The 13,937-nt window shown below is 33.8% G+C and overlaps 1 protein-coding gene across 1 annotated transcript in view; it reads left to right on the top strand.

Moving 5' to 3' along the window:
• Positions 1 to 13,937, top strand: part of LOC124371185 (eIF-2-alpha kinase GCN2-like) — a 111,836-nt gene that overhangs the window by 71,970 nt on the left and 25,929 nt on the right. The window contains 3 exon segments of the mRNA XM_046829503.1: positions 2,920 to 3,076; positions 6,642 to 6,808; positions 10,444 to 10,618. Coding sequence (XP_046685459.1) covers positions 2,920 to 3,076; positions 6,642 to 6,808; positions 10,444 to 10,618 — 499 coding nt within the window.

The raw sequence follows: 13,937 nt of genomic DNA, 5'->3' as shown, positions 1-13,937 counted from the left end.
AGGGTGAGAAGTGCGTCAGGATCAAGGCATTTTGTTTCCTTCTTCTTATCAACCTTATATGTTGATCTTAAAGAGAGAAAGATAGAAGGTTGAATTAATAATGGGGAATTAAAAATTCTCCAAGGAATATTTCGAGAAGCCGAACATATATGGAATGATCTCCATTAAGTGGAAACACTGTAAGTGAAAGAACTGATTGTAGAAAAAGCTAGACAAGCTGGTGAATGGGGAAGACAACAGATTCATCAGCAGCTTTCATGTATAAGTGAAATTGTTGCTGCTGAGGGTAAGTACTACAAACCCTGCTACCTAAAATTGTACTTCTTGTGACGATCTACTGGTGCAGAAGGTAAACAAGATTATCCTGGACAACCCCTCCTTTATGGAGGTATTGGAGCTTTATTGGAGATTCAGAAGTAATTGGGAGTTGAGACAGAGCCCTCCAACAGGGATTGGACAAGGAGCCAGCTAGGGCTAACTCCTATTACCATAACCCAAGATCCAGCGCCCTCAGCACAACTAAACATGATTTCGTGCAAATGTAGAAAAGGATGTGATGGTGGAACCTGCTCATGCCAAACTTTTTAAAGTAAAGTATGAAAAATACTTTAATTTAATAACATATTCATGAAATTTTTGAAATTGTATGTATTTATTTATTTAATATATAGCACAGGTAGGTTAGGAGAAAATTTAGTACAGACATTCACTGCACATCAATGCAAGTTACAAGCACGAGAATTTAAGAGAACTATTGTACGTCAGACAAAATCAATTCTATAACTTCCTGTGGCCGCGTGATGTGACATCTAATACAATGAGACAGGAAGACGATGGTTGGGAGGGGGAAGGGGTAAAGACAGCCCTCTCAGGCCCTATGTTTTGATCCTAGACCTTAATGTTTAGATGTGTGTACGAATTTTTTATTTTTAGGTTTCTTGTTAGTTCTTATTTTATTGGTAACCAAAGTGGCCTAACCTCAACCAAAGGTTGACTTGCAGTTGTTCTACTAATTTTTTGTATGAAGCCTCAAAAAGTTTGTATTTAAAGAAATTCTCCTCTTGGTGTATATTATATTGGCTTCATCCCATTTCATGTGATAGTTTTTAGGCCAGCTATGTTGAGCAATATTAGACTTTTCCACTCACCCTTTTTTCGTATTTTCCTTATGTTCATGAACATCCAAATGCCCTAAACTGTATTATTCCTTGAAACCTTCCATTGTCAGTAATAAACTTTTTAACAAATAAAATCAGTCCATTTCAATTGCCCTCATGATAGCACTGTTTTGTTAAAAAGTTTATTGAAACTATACATCTTTATATATATGTATATATATATATATATATATATATATATATATATATATTTCTTGTGTTCATGTGTATGTGACTGAACTCCTCCTAAACGACTGAACCGATTTTGATGAAATTTTGTGTGTGTGTTGAAGGGGATTCGAGAATGGTTTAGATTCATGATTTGGTCCGATTTAAATAGTTAATTTAATTAATTTTTTATTTATAAATTGTTGTTGATGTTAGTGTTTTATATTGGATCTGGCAAATTGCGCTACGATACGTAATACAAAGTGAACTGATACTTTCAGTTGTTAACACTTTCAGCTGAAGTTCATCAAAGAGGCAGAAACATTTGTTTAGATTGAAATTTTAGTAACTATTAAATTACTGTAAACTGCTTGATCAATATTGTAATGCAGATTGCAGAGACAAAGTTATTATCTAATTTTAAATATTGATTGCGCTAATGATCATTAATCCATCTAATGCCATGGAAATGCTATTTATACGCTATTGTAAAAACTACCTCATTAAATAAAGCTGTGAATGTTTGCACATAAAGTAATCGAATCTGGTTAACTCCTTTGACATTGTGTATGGCATTTTTACTGTAGTTAAAGGCAAATGGGGATAACAAGCTCTTGCCCTTATACTAAAAGCATATACACATTATACATATTTCTTATCAGTAAAAATATCAAAATCACTTCAGCACCAAAAATTAATCTAAGTAGGATTCCGAAGCCAACATATGAGACCATTTCTTTGGTCAGTGCAACAGCATAAATCAATTGTGGAACTATAAATAGATTAGACCGGGGGTGAAATTAAACCACCAGAACAGACTCATATTGACCGCAGCAACTTTTTAGTTGGACGATACACTTTCGTTATTGGGATAAAAAGGCTAACTCTTATTGTTACTGAAATCTTCGGAGCACTTCAATAAATTATCATGGAATGTTGGAGGGAATACTAATCTTATAAAACCTGTTTCACTTTACGACTTCAGGACCCCAAAACACTGTTCTTTAAACTTAAATCTAAAATGGATAAGACTTCAGGACCCCAAAACACTGTTCTTTAAACTTAAATCTAAAATGGATCAGGAGATTGGATTAGCTTTGAGTGACTATCGATTATCTCAGAAGTGTTTATTATGTCATAGATAAAGGTTTTCAACAGGAAAATGCGTGCGAAGCCACGGGCAACTGCTAGTAAACACTGTATATCTGTGCTATGTAATGAATGTGGAAACTATAATTGTTCCAAGAAAAGCCCAAACAAGTTGAAACTTATTACCTTTATACCTCAGCTAAGTTAAATGGCCAGCTTGGTACGCCATTTCGTTTCAATATAGCAGCATACATTTTTCGAACATCAAGGTTAAAACAGCTTTAAAAAAGCTTGATAACTAGAATAATAACTACATACTTTAATAAAGCTACATTGAAATTGAATACTTGATAATGCTATCGACCTGAGAGGCATCATCTGAGTGAAAAGGTGTTATATAAATCAGTGTATGTATGAATACTTGTGACATTTTTTGTATTTTAATCTGTACAATAATTTAAAATGTCACGAGTAAAATGTGGGACTATTTGTTCACCATTGACAGGACAGGAGCAGGAGTGGTGGTGGAGCAGACAGAATTGTTGGCCAGTCACAATCAGATGCTGTCAATGGGGGAAGTCTCCCACACAGGCCAGGTTGGCACAGCTCTCTATGTGGCTCCAGAACTGAACACTTGCTGCCTTAAGGCCACCTACAATCAGGTCAGGCTTCTTTTCACATACTGCACTATATAATATGATTGTACAAAATTGGATCTTGATTTTTAACACTTTTAGTACTTTGATTGATAATCTATTGTCATACTGAAAAATGTAAAGTAATTTAATGTAAACATTTAATTACAAAATAGACAAAATATTTACCATTTCCTTATTTTAGCTAATGACTAATCAAAGAATAGAAGTAAAAACATATTTTTATATTTGAGTATCATTTTATGTGTATAGAAAAAACTTGTTACATAAAAAACTATGATGTTATTTATCTATTTGTACATAAAATCTGAATACATCACAATTTTTATGTATATTAAACGTCTCTTTCACATTCACACACCTTTGAACATACATTGTTTCTACACTCACTCAACAGACCAGGGTTTATCAATGATTTATTATCTCAGCCACTATCCATAAACTTTTCAACAGAGTAAAAGTCTTTGAATATCAATACATATTTTCGTTAAGCTGTGATTTTAAAAATCAGTTTATTGCTTGATATCTTTAAAAACACCATTGAACATCTTGACACCTGTTATACAAGAAGCTGTCAATCTACACTGCCTCAAAAATTAGTTTAAAGTTAGTTACATCTGTATAGAAAGTATGATAAAAGTATTTACATAACACAAAAGACTACTTTGCTTTACTTTTCACAAGTATGACTCTGAATACATTCAGGGTATAGTCCTTCGTCATGACTCACACATACAAATACTGATTGGTGTTTACTTCTTTTTGAAAATTTTTAAAATTCCAACTAATGGTCTACTTATTTGTTTGGAAGGACCAGAATCACCTATCCATTTTGTGGACAAATATTTACACCAGACCTGCATTTTACTGTATTCATATTTTGTTCGTACAAAATATAGAAGTTAAGGATTATTTTATCTCTACAACTTAACCCATTGCGGATCACTGACGAGCTGTGCTCGTCACACAGCGGCCAGGCCTAACGGCACATTGATGAGCTCAGGACGCAAAAGTGGTCTGCTTTTAAGTTTCCCTCCAAATAGTTCTATTAATGAAATGAAATGAAAAATTCTTTATTTTTACAGGCAAAGTTAGGGCCGCATGGCCCTTTCTTACACTTAACCTGTTGCAATGTAAAATTTAAAACATTAAATAAATATTTCCTAAGAATAAAACAAAACATAATAAAGATAATAAAATAAAGAAATAATTACATTTACACAAAGTAGTGAAATTAATGTAATATTTTAACGTGTAATAATTAAAATTTAACACATTAATAAATTAACCATCTCTACTATTCTTAAAACATAATATAAATTTATATTTTTAATATACAAATAAATTAAAGTATTTATTGCTAAATGAACTTTTTCACACACAATCTCACATTCATCCCTCTGCCAGTGTCACGCCCACAGCATCTCAGACCGGAACTGCCCCGGCTAACCGTTCAAGATACATATCTTTCAGTTTCGCCACAAACCGGGAACTGTTATCGATGGAAGTAATGTCTGTTATTAATGTCTGATAGATTGGGCGATTGTCTTCACTTGTCAACTAAGTGTTTAACAATGGTCTACGTTCAGAGTTTTCATAAGTTTTATAAATATCCTACAGATCGCAGTTGTATGTCGAAGTTGAAAAATCATTCGTATGAGTTTACTCTCCGCTTTTTAACGCTTCTGATTGGTTGTTTTCCTCAGCTGTTATTATAATAGTAACTAGTATCGCATTTTATGGTATAATTTGGGTGTCATAATATGAGCTGATCGAAATAGAAAACTTACGATCGTCTGAACTTGATCGATATTTATTACAATAGCTCATAAATAATATATTATATTTAATTATTTTGTTTTTAAGAATATAGATGAGCTATTTTTATAAACCGGAATCCAGTTTAACGTAGATATGAAGTGAGTACAATAGTGAGCGATACGATGTGGCGCACCATTGCTGTTCGTTCGGCCGCGACCGCTGACCGTAAATTAATTCATGCCCGCTGGTGCCCGCGTGCCAAAACAATACGATCCGCAATGGGTTAATATTAAAGCCCCAACTCCGGATGCTAACAAAAACAATTTAATAAGTACATAAAACAAAGTAACCCAGTTGGGCTTTGTTGCCTCAAAGCATATTTTTTTATTCATAACACACCCACACAGAGGAAAACAGAAACCACACAAGTATGCACCTCTGACATTCTGGAACTCAGGATGCCAAAGAACCACCCAACACCTATACTACATTGCTAAACCAATAGTAAAGAAATTAAACTCTTCACCAAAATATTAACTGGTTCTCAAATAAGACTTATAGACTAGTCCTTATTACCTGAGCAACAATGCTCCTGATGTAATAATTATAACAACATGGTATAACATCGGAAAACTTAAAAACACAAACCTTGAAGGCTATTTATTAATAGGAGCCGTCTCAAGAAAAAATCACATAAAAGGGGGTGTAGCAGGGTATATAAAACAAGGCCTTGAAAAATGTGCTAATCTCATTAGCACTAGTGGAGAATAGACTGAATTTGTTTGTGAAACTTCTCTTTTCAAAGTAACTCTAAATAAAGAAACTATACATCGTCTATACACCACCTGGTGCAAATCTTGATAATGGCATAGAAATTCTGTCAGAAGAGCTTGAAAAAGTTAACTGTACAAACAAGCGGACAGTGATAGTGGGAGATATAAACATTGACAATCTTCAGGCAAAGTATGAAAATATTAAATTAAAAGAACTCTTAACTTCATTTGACATTACAAGATTGTCATTATTCCCAACAAGAGTGACCTCCGACACAGCAAAATTAATTGACTGGATTTGCACAAACATGGAACTGGTACAAACAGTCATTCTCACCAGCTTATCAGATCACGCAGGACAGCTTGTTACCATAAATATTCTAAAACATAATCCGACTAATATCATAACAAAAAGAAGAAACATAATGTTACATTTTTGTACAAATCCAACATAAGTAAGAATTTTTCCGTCACCTGAAACAAAACTCTACTTCTTTGTTAAAATCTTGTTATTGACAATGGATGATTTGAAAGGTTAATAGGATTTTGGACGTTTACCATGATTATATGTTACAAAAAGTATAACACCACTGGTAGCACTGTATACTCTGTGGTTATACTTTTTGTAACATATAACCATGGCAAATGTCCAAAATCCTATTATTCTTTCAAAACTCTATTATGATGAACACACCACAAAAGCTCCACACATGGCTAAGTTTATTTGAAATTTTTGGCAATCAGCTTTTACTGACCAGATTCACTTTAACAGTAATAAAGAAAAACCATTCAGCATATAAAATTCTTAGTTAAAATAATACAGGAATTGGTATTGCATTCAGGATCGAGAATTGAGATCACAATTTTGGTACTGATATCGGAATTGGATTCAAATTTGTTTTGTATTAGCCCATCTTTTATTATTTTATTACATTAAAGACTTTGTAATCACTGTAATAATTACAGTGATTGTATCTTAGTCTATATAAACCCCTGGAGTGATTCACAAACAATTGTATGATTCATGTTTATAACAGAAGGTGGATATCTACAGTCTGGGAGTGATGTTTTTCGAGATGTGCTACAGGCCGCTGCACACTCACATGGAACGTATGAAAGTGTTGGCCGACCTCAGGTCTGAGGACTGTTTGCTGCCTGCAGACTTCAAAGATAATGGCAAGCTCAGCAAGACAAACCTGTTGAGGTAGGCATTGACTTGTCTACATCTGGAATATGTTGGGGGGCAAAGAGTGGATATTCAACTAACACACAGAGGTAGCATTACCAGTTTCAGATAATAATGTAATTCAACTATTTGCAAGGCTAGGATAAGTCTGAGGTTTGGTCAAGGTCTAAATCGTGCTATATATGTAGGTTAGCTAGAGGATATTATTTAAGCTTCAGTAATCATGAGAATTTTGAGAGTTTCTCTATCAATTAGGTAACCAATAAAAACATACCAGTATCTACATGGATTATTCATATGAATTCATATTTCAATTAGTGGTATGTTAAAGCCAAATCGAGAGTCCACTGAATCTTCAAAAAACATTTGGATTTGAAAATTAATGAGGTTCCACAATCAAATCTCAACTCTGCTGAGATTTGCCACATCACTAACGGACAAAGTCATGTTTATGTTCCACCACTTCCAGTTTGGTAACATAGTGGCAGGTGAAATATTTCTTATGCCAAACTAGTGAACAATAAATTATTTCTACTAAAAATAGTTTTGCATATTGCGTTGCAAAAATAGTTACGAAGGGTTTGGAGTCAAAGCAAGTTCTTTGTTGTATGACATTATCGTCATTTGGTTAGTAGCAATAGACGGAATAATTAGAGATAGTTAACCAAAGGAAGGGAATATCATGATTTTATAAACAATATTTGATTTGAAATTCGTATATTCTGTGTTTATGGTTGTTGATTGGAGCATGTCTATTTTTGGACAATAACCAATTAGCAGTAGGCCTACTTTGAGTATGAAAAAATGTATATAGATTATCAAATTAAGAAATGATCATACTTTTATACAATTTTCTGTTGGTTTTTTTATTAATAAAGGAGAGACCAATCCTCTTTTGAGCCTTATCCTGCCTATCCTAATGATACAATGTCAATCACATGTACTTCAATTATAGACAGAATTTGAACCTGCATTATCTCGAATTCAAATCCAAAGTCTTACATATTAGACCACTCGGCCATCGGGTCTCCCAATAATATTTAGCTGGCAGTTTGTATTTTGTATTTCTATATCTATGTTTATGCATTGCCATGCATCTGCTGCTTCTATGCATGGAGGTAGGTTGCTTAGCATTGAAAATACAAAAGCTAATATTTGTTTACATTGTACTCTGTGTAGTAGTATAGATAGTCCTCTATAATATATATAATGCATCAAATGAAAGTAGAAGAATATGATTAATTTAAAAAAAAATAGCAGTTTCCCTGAATATTTGCAAATCCCTTTAAAAAAAGAATGGTATGTATACTTGGATTACTTGTTTTTGGGTAACGGGTAGTCTCCTATGATTTAATTCTTTGAGGACTGCTGAGCTGATCTATCAGCCCATTGTAGTATTGGTAATAAGGGCCTACAATTTATACAAATTGTGTATTTATTAAATTTTTTTGTGTTAAGCCCATAAATTTTAATTTTACAGAATTCCAAAACTTCTGAAGAATATGCATCACGTAATTTTAAATAATCAGTGATTTCAATTTACACATTCACTAATTTTATATCATAATCACATATTACATTACATTGTGTGGAGACCCTATACCAGTTACCACAATTTGCCTCATTAAAATATTTTTTATCTAATAAAATAATATATATTATTTCTGAGCTCTGGAATTGTACTCTCAAAACCACCCATCACTTCACCACTGTTACAGAAGGCACATTCATACTACTAAACAAATTAAAAGATAAGAAAATGAAAGAACGTCTATTTGGCCGCTCATAGGCGTGACAGATGTGTGTTGATGCACAAACATAGATAGACATAGGAAATAGAAACTGCTAGCAAAATATTATTTACAAATTAATTTACCATCATTCAGTGAAACAAGAAAGCAGTAACACATTGTTTCACTGAACGATGGCAAATGTCCGGAAAAATCCTGTTTCCTTCACAATCCTTCCATTGTCAAAAATAACCTTCAAACAAAGAAATTAATTTAGTTATATATCTATGTATTTTCATGTAGAAAGAACAACAAAAACACGTTTTATTATTCGGAAATTTTATCACTGCAGATTAGTTGTTGTTTGTGAATAGTTGCAGCAGACTTATAGCAATGTATGATCATAAATATATAAAATACAAACTATAAATATTATATTATTTAAGTAACTAACCTTTTTAAATTTTTTTTACGCAAAGTATGACAATAACAATGGTTAGCAATCAGTAATTAGCTTATTCTCAACGAGCTCTCTTCTGCGAATAGACTTACTTGAAGAGAAAGTGGATTTGAGATTCAGCTTTGACACATCACAGATGTGGTTTTGTGAAATGGTGATTTTCCAAGTGTATTTTAACCCTTTAAGTGCCAAGTTTTCAACAGTGCCGTTGTAGGCTACGATTTATTTGCCACGCACAAAGCTGCTCTGCAGTCAGCACAAATATAGTGTGTTTCTCATGTATCACCCCAGGAGCATTCACTTCTGGCTAGTTTGTACCTTCCAGTTGACCTACACTGGGTACAGAAAAAAACTGATGTATCACTTAAACCTGAGCATTACTATGGATATCCTGGAGCGGCACATCACTAACCGCAAATGACGATATATTGGGATGCAAGGGTGGAATGATAGGCTTAGTCTACTGTCGGAGATGACTGTTGGAGTTGGTGGGGCTACTGCGGGGGATGACAGTTGGAGTTGGTGGGGCTCTCAAAGTGTTAAGGTCTTAACATGAGAGCATGCCATCCCTACCCGCTTTGACTGGAGAGGCTGGTACAGAGATGGTTCCCCTGCTTCCAAGGAGATATGACAGATTAATACCCCCAACCTTACCCATCCAGAATATCGTGTAATTCCGGAAGCAGCGCAAAAGGTCCTTTTAGGACTAAGTGAAATTTATAAGGTTCTTGTCCTAAGAGAACAAAAAAACAACAACAAAATTATCAACTTAGCATGTTTCTTGCCCACTATGATCAACTTGAGCGATATCTTCATATATCAAACTGTTGTCAGAGTCTCCTGATTTGTGTTTAGTCTGTATTCCGATCTCCATTAATTTTAGAAAAGTTACTCTGCTGAATACCCATCTCACAACACATCCGGAAAGATTTAAAATTAATAAAACTTCCTTATCAATATTACAACTAATTCCTGTCTTACCAACTAAAACACAATCAAAATAGAAAATAAAAAACTTGGAGTAGCAACTTCTAAAACGCAATTTAAAAACTAAAAAGCAATAACGCTGTTTCTAACTTCCAGATAAAACATCACTGTATTTTTTGTGATAGTTCTTTAGTTAATTGTCAGTGTGTAGTAGCAATTAAACAACACTAATGTGGATTTGTAGCAGTTGAAAGAAACACTACTAGAGGACAATGAATTTCATTGTATAGCCATCAGGTCGTCATGTATTGAAGCAGCTGTTTCAAACGTGGTTTCATGGGCTTGGCAGTTGATGCAAAGGTGGCATCCACAGGTCTGACAGTTAAGGGGTTAAGCCCTTTTGTTGATTTTGTTCATTTTTTTGTAATACACTACTTTAAAAATATTGGTATCAGAATTGCATAAAAAGAGCAGCTAAGAATCAAATATCAGAATTAACTTGTCCCTAATTTTAATTTTTTTTACAATACTAACAGGTGGATGCTGCTGCATGATCCACTGCAACGTCCGAGTTCTGCAGAACTGCTACAGAGTGACTTGCTTCCACCTCCACAGTTCGAGGAGAGGGAGCTCCAGGAACTGCTGAGACACACTCTCAACAACCCTCAAAGCAAACTGTACAAGTACCTAGTCGCCTCCTGCTTCAGTCAGGTAATTGTTAGATCCGACATCATAACTTTGTCGTAGAAAAGGTTTTTTTTAATTTTACGTGTAACTATACTTATAACAATTGTCACTCACATTTCAGTACCCAGCTCGTAATACCAAACTATTGAGCAAAATTCAGTTTATATAACCTTATTATACAATTTCAGAATTTCGTGGTAATACTAAAACTGACAGTTTAATGTAACTATGTGTGCTTAAACTAATTAGTTTTAATTATTAACCTGACAAAGCTTCTGTACCTTTGTATTCAGTACCGTGTTGTACATCATATCCCAATAAAAATAGTCTAATTGTCTTATGCTGCTGACTATTAATATAAAAAAATATTTTGTTAAAAGATGATGCATGGTTTGAAAAGGATACTAGGATTTCTACATTTGCCATTGTTATATGTTACAAAACTCAAATTACTACATTTCAAGGATTGGAATTTATCCTCTTCGTCAGGTGCCAAAAAAATATATGCCATAAGATTTGGATAAAACAGCTATTTCTGTTTCACTTAATACAGTGTGTTTCAGATTTTTAAACATTTTTGGTATTTTTTGCATCCGTGTTTTTGTTATTGAATATATAATATTTTGTTTTTGTAAGTTTTTATAATCAAGAAATGTTCTTATTCTTAGAGTTTTTCAAATCTATTTAGAATGCTCTGATAGATATTGTTGAATTCATTGTCAATGGAGTTCATGAGTTCTTTTATTTAATTTCAATTCTAGTTTAGAGTATGTTTTTCTCTTATGGTGATTAGCAATTATTTCTTTAAGTAAAGATTTAAACAGAGAAGGAATGACTTTATTGGTTTTTCTTTAGTCATTCAATTTTTATCCATAGATTTGTATAACATCTGATAATTAGAATGCTTAGTTAACTTCAGGTGCACGTTTTCAAGTCCATTGATTTATTTACTGATTCCAGGTCAGTACCATGAATCAATTATTTGTTTAACCCTTTGAGAACTGCAGGCCGATCCGTCGGCTTGTTGTAATGTTGGTAATAAGGGCCTACAATTTATACAAACTCCCATATTCACTAAATTAATAATTTCATTTCAATCACTAATGTTACATAGTAATCACGTTTTACGTGATTTGACATTTATTGTGATGTTATTCTCCACCAAAATGTATTACAACAGGTTGTTTACAAAAACAAACAAAAAAAACTGGTTACTTGAATTGTTTGTTCATTTTTGTCCACCAAGATGCCTGTTCAGGCTGACATACTGGATTTATAAAAACACTTCCATGAAAATATAAATTTAATAAATAGTGTATAAAGAAATGATTTGCTTTCTTTGCATAAAAAATTACTTGTAATTACCTTACCTGTAAAGCACTTACTTTCCTATTTTTTTCAGCTTATGGGTAAAACATTGTTATCCAAAATATTGGTAGAAAAAAGTTGGCATGAAAAAGATATCAAAAGAAATTATTTTACTGACTTTCTTTTTCTAAAAAGTTGATTTGAGAGAAAAACCTTTTAGGCATTAGATTTTTATCTCTAAATGTAGCTATTGTAGCATTTTTGTTCCTAATAATAAGTTACGTCTTTCATTTCATATATCCAGTGTGGCCACCCAAGCATACGGACGTGTGCTGTTCACATATTGTATCAGTGGCATAGTGATTGTTAGCCCTGCGTTAAGTGTGTTCACACCTTTAAAGGGCTGTAGTTGCTTGTTTACCAGTCGCACTTATAACACAACTTATAAAACTAGTTGTTATAAAACTTTATAAGTTCATAAATATACAGGTTAATAACAGTTAATACAGTGAAACCTACTTATAACATTTTCTTGTTTTGATGGCTTGCATCAGTACTATAAGCGGAAAACTTTATATGGAACCCGAGAGTTTCTACCATCTATTGACTCCAAAATCATGTATATTTTCTTCTGTCTGAGAGCTGTAATGAGAGCAAAGGAAAAGTGCAGAGAAGTTTACACATGCACATGCACAGAAAGATACAGCTTCACTCTAGCGTGCATCAGCTCGCAAAACAACTGTGACTCACTATCCTCGTCGTGTGACACCAAAAATTACCACCACAAGTTTGACACTACCATTGCAATGCCCTTGACACACTCCTCTCCACCTTCCCCCAGCCCAGCTCCCATCCCACTCCCCTGGTGTACCGCTTGCGGCGCAGCGGCAGCTGTGTCGGAGTGATCGCCGACCTGCAAACACTGCCACTGCAACCTTGTACGTCAAGTGTTAGATAGCACAGAGTGTTGAAAACAGTGATTTGCAGGACCACAAATATTATAAACAATGAAAAGGTATCGAAATGGGCACTGTATAAGTGGGAAATTTTATAAGCGGGCTTTTGTGCAATTAAATAGTCCGATTTTATTCGGTGAAACTATAATTAAATGTTTTAGGCGGGAAAACATATGCGAGAGACGTCATTGACAGGTTCCACTGTACACTAACATTTTTAAATAAATGTTTAAATCTTTTGTTTGTAAACAATAGTCCTAATTCTATTTGAGTAATTAATATCTTTTTTAGTGTTATTTTGTGAGTCTGAAAGAACAATCTCATATCTGAGAACAGATTTAATGTACGGACAATATACTGTGAGGCAAATGTCTACATTAAAACACTTATAACAAAGTAAAAAGAATTAACACTGCTAATTAAATGTGAAAATTATCTTCCATATCTTAAATTTGAATCAAAATGGTTTACTGTGATGTTGCTATGAAATATTGTTCTGAAATGCATGCATTGTATATTTTATCATTATTTAATATTACATAATTAAATTGTTTTCAAAAACACTAATTCTCAGTAAGGCTTAAATTGCTTGCACCTAAGATTATCATATCTTTGATGGAATTGTCTTTGATCAACACATTTATACGAGGGTTGTTCAATAAAGACTGAGACTGGGCCCGGGATTTCCCCATACTGCTCTGATAAGACATGATGCCAGGTTTTTTCCAATACCTTTGGACCCTACTGTTTACCAACAGACATTGAATTGCTTTATCTCTATCACAAAGCCATCAGTACTCATTTGAACATCAGCTTGGTAAGTGCTGCCTCCAACGTTTTTATCATGTCCAGTTTGCGTGAACAACGATATGCGATTAAGTTTTGTGTTAGACTCAACAAAACTGCGACTAAACACTTATGAAGACATAAAGCAAGCTTTTGGGGATGACGCAATGTCTCGTGCTTCCTGTTTTCGCTGGTTCAAAGATTTTAAGGAGGGAAGAGAGGAGTTGCAGGGAGGACATGGTGCCCCAGTTACTGCTCTCACTGAGGAAATCATCAATACAGCAGCGTCAATG

Source organism: Homalodisca vitripennis, chromosome 1 (genome assembly GCF_021130785.1).
Source record: "Homalodisca vitripennis isolate AUS2020 chromosome 1, UT_GWSS_2.1, whole genome shotgun sequence".
NCBI lineage: Eukaryota > Metazoa > Arthropoda > Insecta > Hemiptera > Cicadellidae > Homalodisca > Homalodisca vitripennis.
The sequence above is the reverse complement of the archived record's forward strand: the minus strand, read 5'-3'. Positions and strand labels throughout refer to the sequence as shown.